The 19723-nt window shown below is 40.9% G+C and overlaps 1 protein-coding gene across 1 annotated transcript in view; it reads left to right on the forward strand.

The window, feature by feature from the left end:
- The window catches only part of laynb (layilin b), a 60249-nt gene extending 53554 nt beyond the window's left edge, over nt 1-6695 (forward strand). Inside the window, exon 7 of the mRNA XM_061878546.1 lies at nt 56-6695. Within this exon, the coding sequence (XP_061734530.1) occupies nt 56-377 (322 nt within the window). The 3' untranslated portion in view covers nt 378-6695. The remainder of the gene's footprint in view (nt 1-55) is intronic.
- The last annotated feature ends 13028 nt before the right edge of the window (nt 6696-19723 follow it).

Genomic DNA, 19723 nt, shown 5'->3' on the forward strand with positions numbered 1-19723 from the left:
TTTTTTACATGGTACAGTTTTCAAGCTTAATGCAATCCCTTTTCGTCCCCAGCAGGAAGACGGAGACCAAAAGCCCCAGCGGCCGAGGCAAACCGTGGACGCCCGCGGACACGCCGTCTTGCCCACTTCAAGGACCGTACGCCTTCAGCGACATCACCCTGCTTTCTCACCTTTCTCCTGACAGCACCCTGCCGGCGGACTACATCACCAAGTACTGCGCTCCCGCCAAGGACCCCCAGTGGAACGACTATGAGAACGTCTTGATAGCGGACAGGGAGAGCGGCTTTGTGAACAACGACATCTACGAGAGCAGCAGGGCTCAGGGTCGACGCTGCCGCGCTCAGGACGGCTGGGTGGAAAATGAGATCTATGGGTAGGAACTGGTCAGGTATGTGGCCCGTTGTCATGACAACACGTGTGGGGCAGGATTCCTACACGTGGTGGATGTGGATTTATGGTCAACTTAGAGCGCACTCACTTTAGACCAGGCCTGGGCAATTATTTTGACTCGGGGGCCACATTTAGAAAAAAGGATGTGTTTGGGGCTATTTTTAGGGACACTAATACAAAACTTTACAATAATGTCTGATTGAATTCTAAAAACGTTATGACGGACCGCATTAAAAAATGTAATGGAATTTTACATTCTTCTATGAAGGATAAAACACTGAATATTGACAAAATATGACCGTCACACCCCATTTCCATCGACATATTTTACGATCAAGTGAAACGCAACAAACAGTGAAATATGAACAAAGGGTACAAAATAAACCCGCCTACAATCTGACACATCTGGTATATCACTAAGCTTTAGAACAGGGGTGTCCAAACCTTTTCCACTGAGGGCCGCACACTGAAAAATCAAAGCAAGCGGGGGCTATTCTGTTTTTATTTCAAAAGCCAATACAATATATGTGTAAAAATATACATTTAGGCCTCCACTCAGGCTTGATCACAGGGACCCCAAAAGAATTTGTTCAAAAATATATATAAAATGTGGCATTGTATTGTATTATTGTTATTCAAGGTTTAAATCTCTAGATCAACATTAGGTCTATCTGTCAATATAATGTTTTTAAAGACTTAAGTTGTATGGCTTCACGGTGGCAGAGGGGTTAGTGCGTCTGCCTCACAAAACGAAGGTCCTGCAGTCCTGGGTTCAAATCCAGACTCGGGATCTTTCTGTGTGGAGTTTGCATGTTCTCCCCGTGAATGCGTGGGTTCCCTCCGGGTACTCCGGCTTCCTCCCACCTCCAAAGACATGCACCTGGGGATAGGTTGATTGGCAACACTAAATGGTCCCTAGTGTGTGAATGTTGTCTGTCTATCTGTGTTGGCCCTGCGATGAGGTGGCGACTTGTCCAGGGTGTACCCCGCCTTCCGCCCGATTGTAGCTGAGATAGGCGCCAGCGCCCCCCGCGACCCCAAAAGGGAATAAGCGGTAGAAAAAATGGATGGATGGATGGGTAGGGACTGGTCAGGTATGTGGCCCGTTGTCATGACAACACGTGTGGGGCAGGATTCCTACACGTGGTGGATGTGGATTTATGGTCAACTTAGAGCGCACTCACTTTATTTAGGCCAGGCCTGGGCAATTATTTTGACTCGGAACCCCATTTAGAAAAAAGGATGTGTCTGGGGCTATTTTTAGGGACACTAATACAAAACTTTACAATAATGTCTGATTGAATTCTAAAAACGTTATGAAGGACCGCATTAAAAAACGTAATGGAATTTTACATACTTCACTGAATATTGACAAAATATGACCGTCACACCCCCTTTCCATCGACATATTTTACGATCAAGTGAAACGCAACAAACAGTGAAATATGAACAAAGGGTACAAAATAAACCCGCCTACAATCTGACACATCCGGTATATCACTAAGCTTTAGAACAGGGGTGTCCAAACCTTTTCCACTGAGGGCCGCACACTGAAAAATCAAAGCAAGCGGGGGCTATTCTGTTTTTATTTCAAAAACCAATAGATAGATAGATAGATAGTACTTTATTGATTCCTTCAGGAGAGTTCCTTCAGGAAAATTAAAATTCCAGCAGCAGTGTACAGAGTTGAGATCAATTTAAAGAAAAAAGTAAATAATGGGGGTTTAAAAGGAAACAAAATAGAGAAATATTACATCCATCATCTTCCGCTTATCCGAGGTCGGGTCGTGGGGGCAACAGCCTAAGCAGGGAAACCCAGACTTCCCTCTCCCCAGCCACTTTGTCCAGCTCTTCCCGGGGGATCCCGAGGCGTTCCCAGGCCAGCCGGGAGACATAGTCTTCCCAACGTGTCCTGGGTCTTCCCTGTGGCCTCCTACCGGTTGGACGTGCCCTAAACACCTCCCTAGGGAGGCGTTCGGGTGGCATCCTGACCAGATGCCCGAACCACCTCATCTGGCTCCTCTCCATGTGGAGGAGCAGCGGCTTTACTTTGAGTTCCTCCCGGATGGCAGAGCTTCTCACCCTATCTCTAAGGGAGAGACCCAAACTCATTTGGGCCGCTTGTACCCGTGATCTTATCCTTTCGGTCATGACCCAAAGCTCATGACCATAGGTGAGGATGGGAACGTAGATCGCCCGGTAAATTGAGAGCTTTGCCTTCCGGCTCAGCTCCTTCTTCACCACAACGGATCGGTACAACGTCCGCATTACTGAAGAAATATTACAAAAAGAATAAAAACAATGGGAATAACAATATAACAGTAAAATAAGAATATAACAAGACAAAGTAGGCAATAGTGACCATGTTATGAAAAATACAATATATGTGTAAAAATATACATCTAGGCCTCCACTCAGGCTTGATCACAGGGACCCCAAAGGATTTTGTTCAAAAAAATATATAATATGTGGCATTATATTGTATTATTGTTATTCAAGGTTTAAATCTCTAGATCAACATTAGGTCTATCTGTCAATATAACGTTTTTAAAGACTTAAGTTGTATGCCCTTTTTGTCAAAGAAAACCCTGTTTTGTTATGGAGGGGAAAAAAAAACACAAAATATTAAATTAGTTTCTCCCAATAGAATTTTAAAGTGGAATATTTGAGATTATAAAACATGGGTCGGCAACCACTCTGATGTGGCTCAGCTGCATATGTTTCGGGATTTTGGTACCTCTCCCGGACATCACCCGGGGTTAACATTCTCCGATTTTCACTCGGACTACAAAATTGAGGGCGTGCCGTGATGGCTTTACTTTTAACGTCCTCTACAACTGTGGTTCTCAAATGGGGGTACGCGTACCCCTAGGGCAGGGGTAGGGAACCTATGGCTCGGGAGCCAGATGTGGCTCTTTTGATGACTGCATCTGGCTCTCGGATGAATCTGAGCTGACATTGCTTAACACGATAAGTAATGAATAATTCCACTTGTAATCAAAGTGATAAAAATAACGTTCAAAATATAAAACATGCTCATGCATTTGAATCCATCCATCCTTTTTTCTACCGCACTTGTTCAAGAAGTTGCATTAAGGGTAAGAAGTGATTTATTTATTATTGGTTAGTTTAGGGCTTGCCCTCCCGGGGGTTCTTCAGACCACTAAGCACTGACATGAGAGCCTGTTTCAATGTTGCAATATTTTTTATTTTTCAATAAGTCTCTCCGTTGCTTTCCAGCAATTGTCTTTTTCTCTTTCGTTCTCGCTCGCACTCTGGCTCCAGCCCCAACCCTGTCTCTCCTCCTGGCTGCTGCTTATAACAGGGTGACAGGTGATTAGATAACAAGGCAAAGGTGGGCCGTCTACGCACCTGTTGCTGATTTCGAGGCCGGTCCTGGCACACCCCGCTTCGCTGCAGGCCCGCTGGCCACGCCCCCTCCACAGTTAGCTTCAGAATAACAATGTTATTACAAAGAATAAGAGACTTACTATAAGGTAAAAATTGGTCTCACTTAAAAATGCACGCGTTAAGTTGTGTTCAATGTCGAAAAAATATTATATGGCTCTTGCGGAAATACATTTTAAAATATTTGGATTCTTGGCTCTTTCAGCCAAAAAGGTTCCCGACCCCTGTGTTAGGGGTACTTGAAGGTATGCCAAGGGGTACGTGAGATTTTTTTTAAGTATTCTAAAAATAGCAACAATTAAAAAATCCTTTACAAATATATTTATTGAATAATACTTCAACAAAATATGAATGTAAGTTCATCAACTGTGAAAAGAAATGCAACAATGCAATATTCAGTGTTGACAGCTAGATTTTTTGTGGACATGTTCCATAAATATTGATGTTAAAAGGTCTTTTTTTGTGAAGAAATGTTTAGAATGAAGTTGATGGATCTCTATTACAATCCCCAAAGAGGACACTTTAAAGGGGAACATTATCACAATTTCAAAAAGGTTAAAAAACAAAAACAAAATCAGTTCCCAGTGGCTTGTTTTATTTTTTGAAGTTTTTTTCAAAATTTTACACCTCCCGGAATATCCCTAAAAAAAGCTTTAAAGTTCTTGATTTTCCCTATTTGCGATGCAACTGTCCATTTCCCTGTGAGGTCATACAGGGCTGCCAATACAAACAACATGGCGGTTACCACAGCAAGATATAGCGACGTTAGCTCGGATTCAGACTCGGATTTCAGCGGCTTAAGCGATTCAACAGATTACGCATGTATTGAAACAGATGGTCGGAGTATGGAGGCAGATAGCGGAAATAAAATTGAAGAAGAAATTGAAGCTATTGAGCGAGTAGCTATTGACGCTATTCGGCCATAGCGTGGGTGTACCTAATGAAGTGGCCCATTGCACGGCTGCCTTATTAGCATCGCCGGTAAAATGTGCGGACCAAACGATCAGGACTTTCACATCTTGTGACACTGGAGCAACTTAAATCCGTCGATTGGTAAGTGTTTGTTTCACATTAAATGTGGGTATCTAGTTTCAAATGTACATACAGCTAGCGTAAATAGCATGTTAGCATCGATTAGTGTTGCATGTTAGCATCGATTAGCTGGCAGTCATGCTGCGACCAAATATGTCTGATTAGCACATAAGTCAACAACATCAACAAAACTCACCTTTGTGATTTTGTTGACTTAATGGTTGCAAATGCATCTGCAGGTTATCCATACATCTCTGTGCCATGTCTGTCTTAGCATCGCCGGTCAAATGTGGAGACACTCTGGTACATTCAACGGGGGTCTGGCGGCAGATTTCTTGCCAGTGGTGCAACTTGAATCCCTCCCTGTTAGTGTTGTTACACCCTCCGACAACACACCGACGAGGCATGATGTCTCCAAGGTTCCAAAAAATTGTCGAAAAAACGGAAAATAACAGCGCTGAGACCCGGTGTTTGTAATGTGAAAATGAATATGGCGGGTGTGTTATCTCGGTGATGTCACAGTCTGACGTCATCGCTAAAAGAGCGATAAACAGAAAGGCGTTTAATTTGCCAAAATTCACCCATTTAGAGTTCGGAAATCGGTTGAAAAAATAAATGGTCTTTTTTCTGCAACATCAAGGTATATATTGATGCTTGCATAGGTTTGGTGATAATGTTCCCCTTTAAAGGGGAACATTATCACCAAACCATGCCTTGACCAAATATGTCTGATTAGCACATAAGTCAACAACATCAACGAAACTCACCTTTGTGATTTAGTTGACTTAATGGTTGCAAATGCATCTGCAGGTTATCCATACATCTCTGTGCCATGTCTGTCTTAGCATCGCCGGTCAAATGTGAAGACACTCTGGCACATTCAATGGGGGTCTGGCGGCAGATTTCTTGCCAGTGGTGCAACTTGAATCCCTCCCTGTTAGTGTTGTTACACCCTCCGACAACACACCCACCAGGCATGATGTCTCCAAGGTTCCAAAAAATAGTCGAAAAAACGGAAAATAACAGAGCTGAGACCCGGTGTTTGTAATGTGAAAATGAAAATGGCGGGTGTGTTACCTCGGTGACGTCACATTCTGACGTCATCGCTAAAAGACCGATAAACAGAAAGGCGTTTAATTTGCCTACATTCACCCATTTAGAGTTCGGAAATCGGTTAAAAAAATAAATGGTCTTTTTTCTGCACCATCAAGGTATATATTGACGCTTGCATAGGTCTGCTGATAATGGTCCCCGGGCCTTAATTTGCCCAGGTCTGCTTTAGGCAATATGTACCGTACTGAAATGGTCCCCAACCACCGGGCTCGATTGGTACCGGGCCACAAAATAATTTTTAGTAATTTTTATATATAATATATATATATATATGTTTTTTTATTAATTAAATCAACATAAAAAACACAAGATACACTTACAATTAGTGCACCAACCCAAAAAACCTCCCTTTTTCATGTAAAAAAAAACAAAAAAAACACCGGGCCGCCAGACAAATGATCAAGCGTTGACCGGTCCGCAGCTACAACAAGGTTGGGGACCACTGCCGTACTGGACTGTGTGGTTTATTTCCAGTCTTATTCCCAAGTTTTGCCATAACTTAGATACAATTATGCTGACAGTTAAAGCCGCACATTTTTCTGCATTTTTACTTCCTGTGAATGTAACGGCCAAATACCTTTCTTCATATGTTGCTTTCAAAGGTGAAGCAGTTATAAAGTTGTGCATACTATCATCATGCTACCATGCTTACTAAAACAGCGAGTCTTTAAAGCATGTATCGCCACACAAACATGCGTTGTTTGTGCTTTCTTTTAGTTTTTATGTCAATACATTGCATTTTTACAAAAGTCTCCTTGGTACTTTTTTTTTTGTGCATTAGAGAGAGAGAGAGAGAAAAAAAAGTCCTTTTTATTAGTAGAGCTTGGTTAAGGTCCTGACCCTGCAGGGACCGATAATGTCTGGAATGAGTCATGCAAGAACAGATGTTTTTACTTTATCCATTTTGCTTCCAGTGGTTTATATTGTCCTCCGTTAATGCATCATTTCTGTCAAGTTACGCAATTGCAGTTTTGGATTTCAAAGAGTCGGTGGTGAACCCCAATATACCCCCTGAGCACCCTCGCCAGGGCCGCCGCGGGTCTGGAGCGCACGCCTTTTTCACCCTTCAAAATAGGTGAGTTGTCATCCAATAAAAGGGTTCTGTGGTAGGACTAATTTCCACTAAATACGAAGAGTGACATCAGTGTGTAAAAAAAAAAAGGTTTCCTGTTTGGACGCTGATGTCCGGGAACAGGGTAGTCCATGTGGAAACAGTGATGACAGACCTCCCCCCCGGCAAAGCTCTTTGGTCTTTCTGACCTCCGCTTGATAAACTGAAGTGACACCGAGCAGACGTTTAGGAAGTCCGAGACATGTCGCCGGTCTCCGGTGTGTGCGCCACGTTACTAATTGTGCCATGTTCGGGTGTGCGTGTGTCATCACGGAAAGCTTGCAGCGAGCTTACAAAAAGGAGACGGCTGAGTATGTTCTTGGAGAAAGTTCGACAGGAAATGCCAAAAGCACATCTGGAACTCTTACATTCAGGAAGTCTATGCGTGACAGCACAGTTGAGGCCTTTTGGAGCACAACTCGGCCTGTATGCACGCCACTGTTTGGGGGATGCCAGTGTGTGCTGGACCTTTAAAACATGCATCTTATAAAGGCCGACTGAAATGAGATGTTCTTATTTAAACGGGGATAGCAGGTCCATTCTATGTGTCATACTTCATCATTTTGCCATATTTTTGCTGAAAAGATTTAGTAGAGAACATCGACGATAAAGTACGCAACTTTTGGTCGCTCATAAAAAAGCCTTGCCTGTACCGGAAGTAGCAGACGATGTGCGTGTGACGTCACGGGTTGTAGAGCTCCTCACATCTTCACATTGTTTACAATCATGGCCACCAGCAGCGAGAGCGATTCGAACCGACAAAGCGACGATTTCCCCATTAATTTGAGAAAGGATGAAAGATTCATGGATGAGGAAAGTGAAAGTGAAGCACTGGAAAAAAAAAGGAAAAAAGGCGAGGGCAGTGGGAGCGATTCAGATGTTATTATATGTCCCACTCTCCCTTGTGGAGGGGGTCCGGTCCGATCCGGTGGCCATGTACTGCTTGCCTGTGTATCGGCTGGAGACATCTCTGCGCTGCTGATCCGCCTCCGCTTGGGATGGTTTCCTGCTGGCTCCGCTGTGAACGGGACTCTCGCTGCTGTGTTGGATCCGCTTTGGACTGGACTGTCGCGACTGTGTTGGATCCATTATGGATTGAACTTTCACAGTATCATGTTAGACCCGCTCGACATCCATTGCTTTCCTCCTCTCCAAGGTTCTCATAGTCATCATTGTCACCCACGTCCCACTGGGTGTGAGTTTTTCCTTGCCCTTATGTGGGCCTACCGAGGATGTCGTAGTGGTTTGTGCAGCCCTTTGAGACACTAGTGATTTAGGGCTATATAAGTAAACATTGATTGATTGATATTAGACAAATTTACTAGGATAATTCTGGAAAATCCCTTATGTGCTTATTGTTACTAGTGTTTTAGTGAGATAATATGGTCGTACTTGTACAACCTGTTGGTCAGCCCCGCACCTTTCTTCAGCATCAGTCGACGGGTGGTGGCGATGCCCATCTCTGCCCTTCGCAAGGGACCCTCTTCGAAACACGATCTTTCGAAATGATCGCTGCATAATACACCGTACTTTGTGTGTGTGTGCTCCAATCCAACCATGTTCGCTTGACCGCTCTGTTCCATAGTAAAGCTCCACTGTTATCTTTCGGTAATGTAGACAATGAAACACCGGCTGTGTTTGTATTGCTAAAGGCGGCTGGAATACACCGCTTTCCACCTACAGCTTTCTTCTTTGACGTCTCCATTATTGATTGAACAAATTGCAAAAGAATCAGAAACACAGATGTCCAGAATACTGTGGAATTATGCGATGAAAATAGATGACTTATCACTGTGAACGGTGCTGGAACAAAATGCCCTCCACGCGTCATCATACCGCGATGTTTTAGCATGTTACTTACACGCGAAATTTAAAATTGCAATTTAGTAAACTAAAGCGGCCGTATTGGCATGTGTTGCAATGTTAATATTTCATCATTGATATATAAACTATCAGACTGCGTGGTCGCTAGTAGTGGCTTTCAGTAGGCCTTTAATCTTGGGCTGTATTGTATACACAACACAAAACTAGTGAAGTTGGCACGTTGTGTAATTTGTAAATGAAAACAGAACTTATATTCAATTGAACAGACTGCAAAGACAAGATATTTAACATTCAAACTGAGAAACTTTTTTTTTTTTTTAGAATTTAATGGCAGCAACACATTGCTAAAGAGTTGTCACAGGGGCATTTTTACCACTGTGTTACATGGCCTTTCCTTTTAACAACACTCAGTAAACATTTGAGAACTGAGATACACATTTTTGCAGCTTTTCAGGTGGAATTATTTCCCATTCTTGTTTGATGTACAGCTTAAGTTGTTCAACAGTCTGGGGTCTTTTTGTCGTATTTTAGGCTTCATAATGCGCCACACATTTTCCATGGGAGACAGGTCTGGACTACAGGCAGGCCAGTCTAGTACCTGCACTCTTTTACTATGAATCCGCACTGTTGTAAAGTGGCTTGGCATTGTCATGCTAAAATAAGCAGGGGCGTCCATGATAATGTTGCTTGGATGACAACATATGTTGTTCCAAAACCTGTATGTACCTTTCATCATTAATGGTGCCTTCACAGATGTGTAAGTTACCCATGGCTTGGGCACTAATACACCCCCATACCATCACACATGCTGGCTTTTCAACTTTGTGCCTAGAACAGTCCGGATGGTTCTTTTCCTTTTTGGTCTAGAGGACAGGACGTCCATAGTTTCCAAAATCAATTTGAAATGTGGACTCGTCAGACCACAGAACACTTTTCCACTTTGCATCAGTCCGTCTTAGATGAGCTCCAGCCCAGCGAAGATGGCAGCGCTTCCGGGTGTTGTTGATAAATGGCTGTGGCTTTGCATATTAGAGTTTTAACTTGCACTTACAGATGTAGCGACCAACTGTAGTTACTGACAGTGGTTTTCTGAAGTGTTTCTAAACTCATGTGGTGATATCCTTTACACACTCATGTCGCTTTTTGATGCAGTACCGCCTGAGGGGATCCAAGGTCACGGGCTCAGCTGCTTACGTGCAGTGATTTCTCCAGATTCTCTGAATGCATTTCACGGAAGCTGCTTTTATACCCAATCATGGCACCCACCTGTTCCCAATTAGCCTGTTCACCTGTGGGATGTTCCAAATAAGTATTCAGATGTTAAGTATCTTGTCTTTGCAGTCTATTTGTCAGGCTTGCCCCTGGCGGTTTGGTTGTGTCTTAGTTTTTTCCTCTGTGTGTGTAGTATTTCCTGTCAGTGCTCTTATTTTATTTGGTGTCCTGTCTTTCTCCCTGAGCGCTGTTTCCCCTTAGCTGCGGCTGATTGGCACCTGGCCACACCTGGTGTCAATCAGCCCGCTCCTAATTTTACCTGCTTTGTTCCTCCAGTCAGTGCTGGATTATTGTATTGTATTGTCACTCGTGTCGTGTCTTTGCAGCGTAGCGGTAAGCTATGTTTCGGTAGCTGTTTGTAGCTTACTGTTTTTTGTTCCCTGCTTCCAGTTTGTTTTCATACTACAAGTAAGGACTTCTGTTTCCTGTTTGTTATCTTCTAGCTCCCATGCTAGCTCTTTTAGTTCATCCGTCTCGTGCGCGCTTTTTGTTTGTTCTTATTCTATTATTTTATTTAAGTCAAGTTTTCCTTACTCAATGCTATTCAATTGAATATCATTTGAAAAGGATTTGCAGTTCATGGTATTCAGTTTTTATTTACCATTTAGGCGCCAACTTCACTGGTTTTGGATTTTGTTTATTTTGGAATATATTTGGAATGTGAGGCCTGCAACATGATGCAAAATAGCTGGCACAAGTGGCAAAAAAAATGAGAAAATTGAGTATTGCTCATCAAACACTTATTTGGAGCGTCCCACAGGTGTGCAGGCTAATTGGGAACAGGTGGGTGCCATGATTGGGTATAAAAACAGCTTCAGTGAAATGCTCAGTCATTCCCAAACTAGGATGGGGCGAGAGTCACCACTTTGTCAACAAATGCTTGAGGAAATTGTCGAACAGTTTAAGAACTTTGGCCCCATATTACTTATTTATAATTATCATCAGAGTCCTGAAGGACCCCCATCCGACCTTGAGTCTATTTTGGTTAGAACTAGCATTTTTTCAAAACATATCGAAAAACTTCATTAAGGTTTTTGTGTTACATGTAATGTCTCTAATATTAGTTTTCTGATTCTTTTAGGATAATTAATTTACTATATGATCATTATAATTACAAACCCCGTTTCCATATGAGTTGGGAAATGGTGTTAGATGTAAATATAAACAGAATACAATGATTTGCAAATCCTTTTCAAGCCATATTCAGTTGAATATGCTACAAAGACAACATATTTCATGTTCAAACTCATAAACATTTTTTTGTTGTTGCAAATAATCATTAACTTTAGAATTTGATGCCAGCAACACGTGACAAAGAAGTTGGGAAAGGTGGCAATAAGTACTGATAAAGTTGAGAAATGCTCATCAAACACTTATTTGGAACATCCCACAGGTGTGCAGGCTAATTGGGAACAGGTGGGTGCCATGATTGGCTATAAAAACAGCTTCCCAAAAAATGCTCAGTCTTTCACAAGAAAGGATGGGGCGAGGTACACCCCTTTGTCCACAACTGTGTGAGCAAATAGTCAAACAGTTTAAGAACAACCTTTCTCAAAGTGACATTGCAAGAAATTTAGGGATTTCAACATCTACGCTCCATAATATCATCAAAAGGTTCAGAGAATCTGGAGAAATCACTCCACGTAAGCGGCATGGCCGGAAACCAACATTGAATGACCGTGACCTTCGATCCCTCAGACGGCACTGTATCAAAAACCGATATCAATCTCTAAAGGATATCACCACATGGGCTCAAGAACACTTCAGAAAACCAGTGTCACTAAATACAGTTGGTCGCTACATCTGTAAGTGCAAGTTAAAGCTCTACTATGCAAAGCGAAAGCCATTTATCAACAACATCCAGAAACGCTGCCGGCTTCTCTGGGCACGAGATCATCTAAGATGGACTGATGCAAAGTGGAAAAGTGTTCTGTGGTCTGACGAGTCCACATTTCAAATTGTTCTTGGAAATATTCGACATCGTGTCATCCGGACCAAAGGGGAAGCGAACCATCCAGACTGTTATCAACGCAAAGTTGAAAAGCCAGCATGTGTGATGGTATGGGGGTGCATTAGTGCCCAAGACATGGGTAACTTACACATCTGTGAAGGCACCATTAATGCTGAAAGGTACATGCAGGTTTTGGAACAACATATGCTGCCATCTCAGCGCTGTCTTTTTCATGGACGCCCCTGCTTATTTCAGCAAGACAATGCCTAGCGACATTCAGCACGTGTTACAACAGCGTGGCTTAGTAAAAAAAAGAGTGCGGGTACTTTCCTGGCCTGCCTGCAGTCCAGACTTGTCCCCCCCATGGAAAATGTGTGGCGCATTATGAAGCGTAAAATACTAAAGCTGAGACCCCGGACTGTTGAAGGACTGAAGCTCTACATAAAACAAGAATGGGAAAGAATTCCACTTTCAAAGCTTCAACAATTAGTTTCTTCAGTTCCCAAACGTTTATTGAGTGTTGTTAAAAGAAAAGGTGATGTAACACAGTGGTGAACATGCCCTTTCCCAACTACTTTGTCACGTGTTGCAGCCATGAAATTCTAAGTTAATTTTTATTTCCCAAAAAAATAAATAAAGTTTGAGTTTGAACATCAAATATGTTGTCTTTGTAGCATATTCAACTGAATATGGCTTGAAAATTATTTGCAAATCATTGTATTCTGTTTATATTTACATCTAACACAATTTCCCAACTCATATGGAAACGGGGTTTGTATTAGTGCTCTTTACGGTTTAAACACTATTGACGCCTTTGTTTCAAACTTGAATTGTGTTCACGTGAACTCACCACAATTATGTGTTATGAAATGCAAAATCGAAATTTAATTCATAATATTGTCCACAGAAATATTAAATCATATGTTTTACCTTTCTTTCCCGAGCTCATCCTGGTACCCAAATGTTGCCGCTGTGTGTGAATGCATAAAGGTCAGCTTTGGTGACCATTTTGCATTTTGGCAAAAAGGTGTAAAGGATGCATTCTTAATTTGACTCGAACAACCTTATTTTTGGACATTCACAGCAAAGTTGATTTGATCTGAACTTTTATGATGTTGTATTTTTCAAACTGGCCATTAACATGTGCCCAAAACAAGGGCTTATTGTTATACAGTATTAGTGAATTATATGTGAAGTGAATGATATTTGTATAGCACTTTTCTCTAGTGACTCAAAGCGCTTTTATACAGTGGCACCCAAAATCTAAGTTACAGTATTTAGTCAGCCAGCGATTGTGCAAGTTCTCCCACTTAAAATGATGACAGAGGTCTGTCATTTTCATCATAGGTACACTTCAACTGTGAGAGACAGAATGTGGGGAAAAATCCAGGAATTCACATTGTAGGAATTTTAAAGAATTTATTTGTAAATTATGGTGGAAAATAAGTATTTGGTCAACCATTCAAAGCTCTCGCTGATGGAAGGAGGTTTTGGCTCAAAATCTCACGATACATGGCCCCATTCATTCTTTCCTTAACACGGATCAATCGTCCTGTCCCCTTAGCAGAAAAACAGCCTCAAAGCATGATGTTTCCACCCCCATGCTTCACAGTAGGTATGGTGTTCTTGGGATGCAACTCAGTATTCTTCTTCCTCCAAACACGACAAGTTGAGTTTATACCGAAAAGTTCTATTTTGGTTTCATCTGACCACATGACATTCTCCCATGTGCTCTTTGGCAAACTTCAGACGGGCCTGGACATGCACTGGTTTAAGCAGGGGGACACGTCTGGCACTGCAGGATTTGATTCCCTGTCGGCGTAGTGTGTTACTGATGGTAACCTTTGTTACTTTGGTCCCAGCTCTCTGCAGGTCATTCACCAGGTCCCCACGTGTGGTTCTGGGATTTTTGCTCACCATGATCATTTTGACCCCACAGGATGAGATCTTGCGTGGAGCCCCAAATGGAGGGAGATTATCAGTGGTCTTGTATGTCTTCCATTTTCTGATAATTGCTCCCACAGTTAATTTTTTCACACCAAGCTGCTTGCCTATTTTAGATTCACTCTTCTTAGTCTGGTGCAGGTCTACAATTATTTTCCTGGTGTCCTTCGACAGCTCTTTGGTCTTGGCCATAGTGGAGTTTGGAGTCTGACTGTTTGAGGCTGTGGACAGGTGTCTTTTATACAGATAACGAGTTCAAACAAGTGCCATTAATACAGGTAATGAGTAGAGGACAGAAGAGCTTCTTAAAGAAGAAGTTACAGGTCTGTGAGAGCCAGAGTTCTTCCTTGTTTGAAGTGACCAAATACTTATTTTCCACCATAATTTACAAATAAATTCTTTAAAATTCCTACAATGTGAATTCCTGGATTTTTTTTTCCACATTCTGTCTCTCACAGTTGAAGTGTACCTATGATGAAAATTACAGACCTCTGTCATCATTTTAAGTGGGAGAACTTGCACAATCGGGGGCTGACTAAATACTTTTTTGCCCCACTATATATATGTATATATATATATATATATATATATATATATATATATATATATATATATATAGATATATATATATATACACATATATATACCGCTTATTGCCTTTGTGGTTGCGGGGGGCGTTGGCGCCTATCTCAGCTACAATCGGGCGGAAGGCGGTGTACACCCTGGACAAGTCGCCACCTCATCGCAGGGCCAACACAGATAGACAGACAACATTCACACACTAGAGACCATTTAGTGTTGCCAATCAACCTATCCCCAGGTGCATGTCTTTGGAAGTGGGAGGAAGCCGGAGTACCCGGAGGGAACCCACGCAGTCATGGGAAGAACATGCAAACTCCACACAAAAAGATCCCGAGCCCGGGATTGAACCCAGGACTACTCAGGACCTCCGTATTGTGAGGCAGACGCACTAACCCCATCTTGCACCGTAATGCCCAGTCTGGTCTTCTTTTTCCCCTTCTTATTCACTCTATCACCGTAAATATATCCAAACACAGTCAAATACAACATTATATATATATATAATGAGGCACCATTATACAAAACTATATATTTAAATCTTATTTTTCGAAAAAAAATACAAACACATATAATTTTCCCACCCCACCCTTTTTTTTATTTATTTGCATCACAACTCCTCTTTTGTTGTTTATTAACTTGTCCAACCGTTGAGGCCTTCCCCCCCTAGAGAGGTAATGTTTTGTGTGGAAGTGACAGGAAGAAAAGCTCTGACAGAATGTTGGTTTGGTCTCCTGGCCAAAGATACCATGGAGGCGCAGTGTGGACTCCTGGTTAGCACAACAATCGGGAGATTGAAGGATTTAAATCAGGGGTCACCAGGTCGCCCGTAAGGACCAGATGAGTCGCCCGCTGGTCTGTTCTAAAAATAGCTCAAATAGCAGCACTTACCAGTGAGCTGCATCTATTTTTTAAATTGTGTTTATTTACTAGCAAGCTGGTCTCGCTTTGCTTGACATTTTTAATTCTAAGAGAGACAAAACTCAAATAGAATTTGAAAATCCAAGAAAATATTTTAAAGACTTGGTCTTCACTTGTTTAAATAAATTCATTTATTGTTTTACTTTGCTTCTTATAACTTTCAGAAAGACAATTTTAGAGAAAAAAATACAACCTTAAAAATGATTTTAGGATTTTTAAACACATATACCTTTTTACCTTTTAAATTCCTTTCTCTTCTTTCCTGACAATTTAAATCAATGTCAAGTATTTTTTAAATTTATTGTTAAGAATAATAAATGCATTTAATTTAATTCTTCATTTTAGCTTCTGTTTTTTCGACGAAGAATATTTTTAAAATATTTCTTCAAACTTTTGATTAAAATTCCAAAAAATTATTCTGGCAATTCTAGAAGAATCTGTAGAATCAAATTTAAATATTATTTCTTAAAACATGTCATCAAAATTCTAAAATTAATCTTAATCAGGAAAAATTACTAATGATGTTCCATATATTATTTTTTGTAATTTTTTCAAAAAGATTCGAATTAGCTAGTTTTTCTCTTCATTTTTTTCGGTTGAATTTTGAATTTTAAAGAGTCGAAATTGAAGATAAACTATGTTTCAAAATTTAATTTTCATTTTTTCGTGTTTTCTCCTCTTTTAAACCGTTCAATTAAGTGTTTTTTTCATCATTTATTTTCTGCAAAAAACCTTCCGTAAAAGGAAAAAAAATGTATGACGGAATGACAGACAGAAATACCCATTTTTATATATATATATTTATTTATTGAAGGTAAATTGAGCAAATTGGCTATTTCTGGCAATTTATTTAAGTGTGTATCAAACTGGTAGCCCTTTGCATTAATCAGTACCCAAGAAGTAGCTCTTGCTTTCAAAAAGGTTGCTGACCCCTGATTTAAAGTGTATGAGTAGCCCGGGTTCCTGCCTGATTGGTGACTCAAATTGTCCATAGGTGTAATTGTGAATGAGTGTTTGTTTTAAATGTGTCACTTGTGACTCTAATGAAGACAAACAGTATAAAAAAATATAGTGTCTTAATTTGTTTCAATTCAATAAGCCAGGGATTGTGTACCACTAGTAGTCCATTGAGTGGTACTCCCAAAAAATCACTTGGTTAAAGTACAGTGTTTTATGTTCCTATATTCAAACACAGTCTTCAAACTGTGTGTAGTGTTCCATCGGCCAAACATATTAAATATGCTTGTTAAATAAAACACCTGCCTTGTTTTTAATGAAAACTTGGGCCTACTACGCTACTGTATTTTCATGTTTTTTGTTATGTTGGCTTTTTGAGAGCCAACGTTTGCTACCCGGCCGCACAGAAACTATAATTAATTTATAAACTACCGCATTTTCTCCCACTTAAATTTCGCCTGTCGCACTAAACACACCAATAATAATAGAAGTTATTTGTTATGATACATTGGACAATGCACATTAATGGACATGCATCCATCCATCCATTATCTACCGCTTAATCCAATGTTAATGCGCCAGATTGTAGCCAAAGGCAAATTTTTCATGCACATTTTTTTTTGCTGTTTTTGTCTGCCACAAGTATTAAGCCGGTCCGTGAAAATAATGCACACATTAAAACGGTCCCTGGTAGAAAAAAAAAGTTGGGAAACCCTGCTTTAGACCAACTTGGAAGCAAGTGTATTTGTTGCAATTGCATACTTTGGCCTGCAGGTGGCGGTGATGTGTAGCTGACTGGAGCACATTTGATTTGAAATGATGGCTTCATGAGTACTTGTTTATGCATAATGTAGTTGTACAATATCATGAGACGTATTCCATCCATCCATTTCCTACCGCATGTCCCTTTAAAAAAAAAAAAAAAAGTAGAACTGTGTTCAGAAGTTGTATATTTGTTTCCAATACAATTATATAACACCATATATATATATAGCACATTTGAATAACAATAATGTTTCCAAAGTGCTGCACAAAAATATTAAAAACAAGATTTAAATAATATCCTTAGCTCCACCAATGACTGAATTAAAAAAAAAAAAAACATATAAAACCAATATAAAAATAAATATGATTAAAAACGAGGCGGAGGCGTGGTTAAGAGGGGTGGCGTGTATTTCATATATATTTAAATATATATATATATGTATGAAATACTTGACTTTCCGTGAATTCTAGCTAAATATATTTATTTTATTGTATATATAAATAAAAGAAATAGTTGAATTTCCGACGGCACCTATCAAATACACAATAATAAAAACAGTTGTTCTACTAACTGTACTGTGCTTGCTGGTTACTAAAAAAAAAAAAACAACACTTACCTTTCACTATTTGAGTAACCTTTGTTCTGCCATTTGCGTATTGGCGAGCGATCTCCGAATCCGGGAACATCCTTAACGGATTTGTTGTAGACATCCACAAATGAGAACGGGATGTTGCTTCCAGCTATCAGCAGATAGCCATCTTTGTCTCAGCATAAGATACACCATCGGGTCTCCATTTTGCGATGTGGGCCATAATACTGGGTTGTGAACGATGCTGACTGTTCACGACTGAGTATATCCTTTCGGACGCATTGTTCAATGGAGAAGTCTGTTCTACAAAATGTACGGGGAACATACCCCTTCCCCTTTGAACTCTCCTGGATAAACTGAAATGATTGTTTCCAATCGTTCTGGAACTTGCAAGCGTATTTCTTCATTTTGCTCGTCGACGGTGTAATATACTGGGTTGAAGTCAATAACCGGGCGACGTGATGAAGTTACGTCTGTTTACTGTGGGCTTCAGAACAGACTTCTCTAATGCATGTTCCTTGACTGCACTTAAATGTAGAATATATTTACATTCTATTCTATGTACAGTAGATGGCAGTATTGTCCTGTTTAAGAGGGTCACAACATTGAGTCAGGTCTGCATGGAGCTGGAGGGGGCGTGGCCTTCTTTTTGGCCTTGTTTCTTTGACTTCTCCAATATTAATTGAACAAATTGCAAAAGATTCAGCAACACAGATCTCCAAAATACGGTGTAATTATGCGGTTAAAGCAGACGACTTTTAGCTGTGTGTGTGCGCAGCGTTCATACTTCCTAAAAACGCGTGACGTCTTGCGTACACGTCGGCATTACAGCACGTTTTCAAGACCAAACTCCCGGGAAATATAAAATTGTAGTTTAGTAAACTGAAAAGGCCGTATTGGCATGTGTTGCAATGTTAATATTTCATCATTGATATATAAACTATCAGACTGTGTGGTCGCTAGTAGTGGCTTTCAGTAGGCCAGGGGTAGGGAACCTATGGCTCTAGAGCAGGTGTGTCAAACTCAAATACAGAGTGGGCCAAAATTTAAAACTGAAAAAAGCCGCGGGCCAAGGTTGAACAAATTAACCTTTTAATATGGACCCAAACAAGTTTTGCATTGAATATTGAACAAGCAAGGCTTATATAACTTTATAGTGACATGTAAAATCCAGTTTCAAATAGTAATAATTAAAAAATATCACTGGCATATCAAATAAAATAAAAACACAAATTTAATGCCTTTTTCCGGCGGCGGGTTTGAGTTGTCGCGGGGTTTGGTGGTAGCGGGGGTGTATATTGTAGCATCCCGGAAGAGTTAGTGATGCAAGGGATTCTGGGTATTTGTCCAGTTGTGTTTATGTTGTGTTGTTCTCCCGAAATGTGTTTGTCATTCTTGTTTGCTGTGGGTTCACAGTGTGGCGCATATTTGTAACAGTGTTAGCCTTGTTTATACGGCCACCCTCAGTGTGACCTGTATGGCTGTTGACCAAGTATGCCTTGCATACACTTGTGTGTGTGTATGAGCCGCATATATTATGTGAGTGGGCCGGCACGCTGTTTGTATGGAAGAAAAGCGGACGTGGCGACATGTAGAGAACGCCAAAAGCAGTGCTTTTTACGGACCCCCCCCAATATTATTGTCCGGGTGGAAATCGGGAGAAATTCGGGAGGGGCACTGAACTTCGGGAGTCTCCCGGGAAAATTGGGAGGGTTGACGAGTATGAGTATTAGTAGTGAATGTGGTGTTACAGCGGCGGGCCAACTCTAATGTTAATTTGATATTGTCTCAAGGGCCGAAAGAAATCACACGGCGGGCCCGCCCTACAATTTCATTTGGCCCTTGAGGCAATATCAAATTAACATT

Source organism: Nerophis ophidion, linkage group LG18, assembly GCF_033978795.1.
Source record: "Nerophis ophidion isolate RoL-2023_Sa linkage group LG18, RoL_Noph_v1.0, whole genome shotgun sequence".
NCBI lineage: Eukaryota > Metazoa > Chordata > Actinopteri > Syngnathiformes > Syngnathidae > Nerophis > Nerophis ophidion.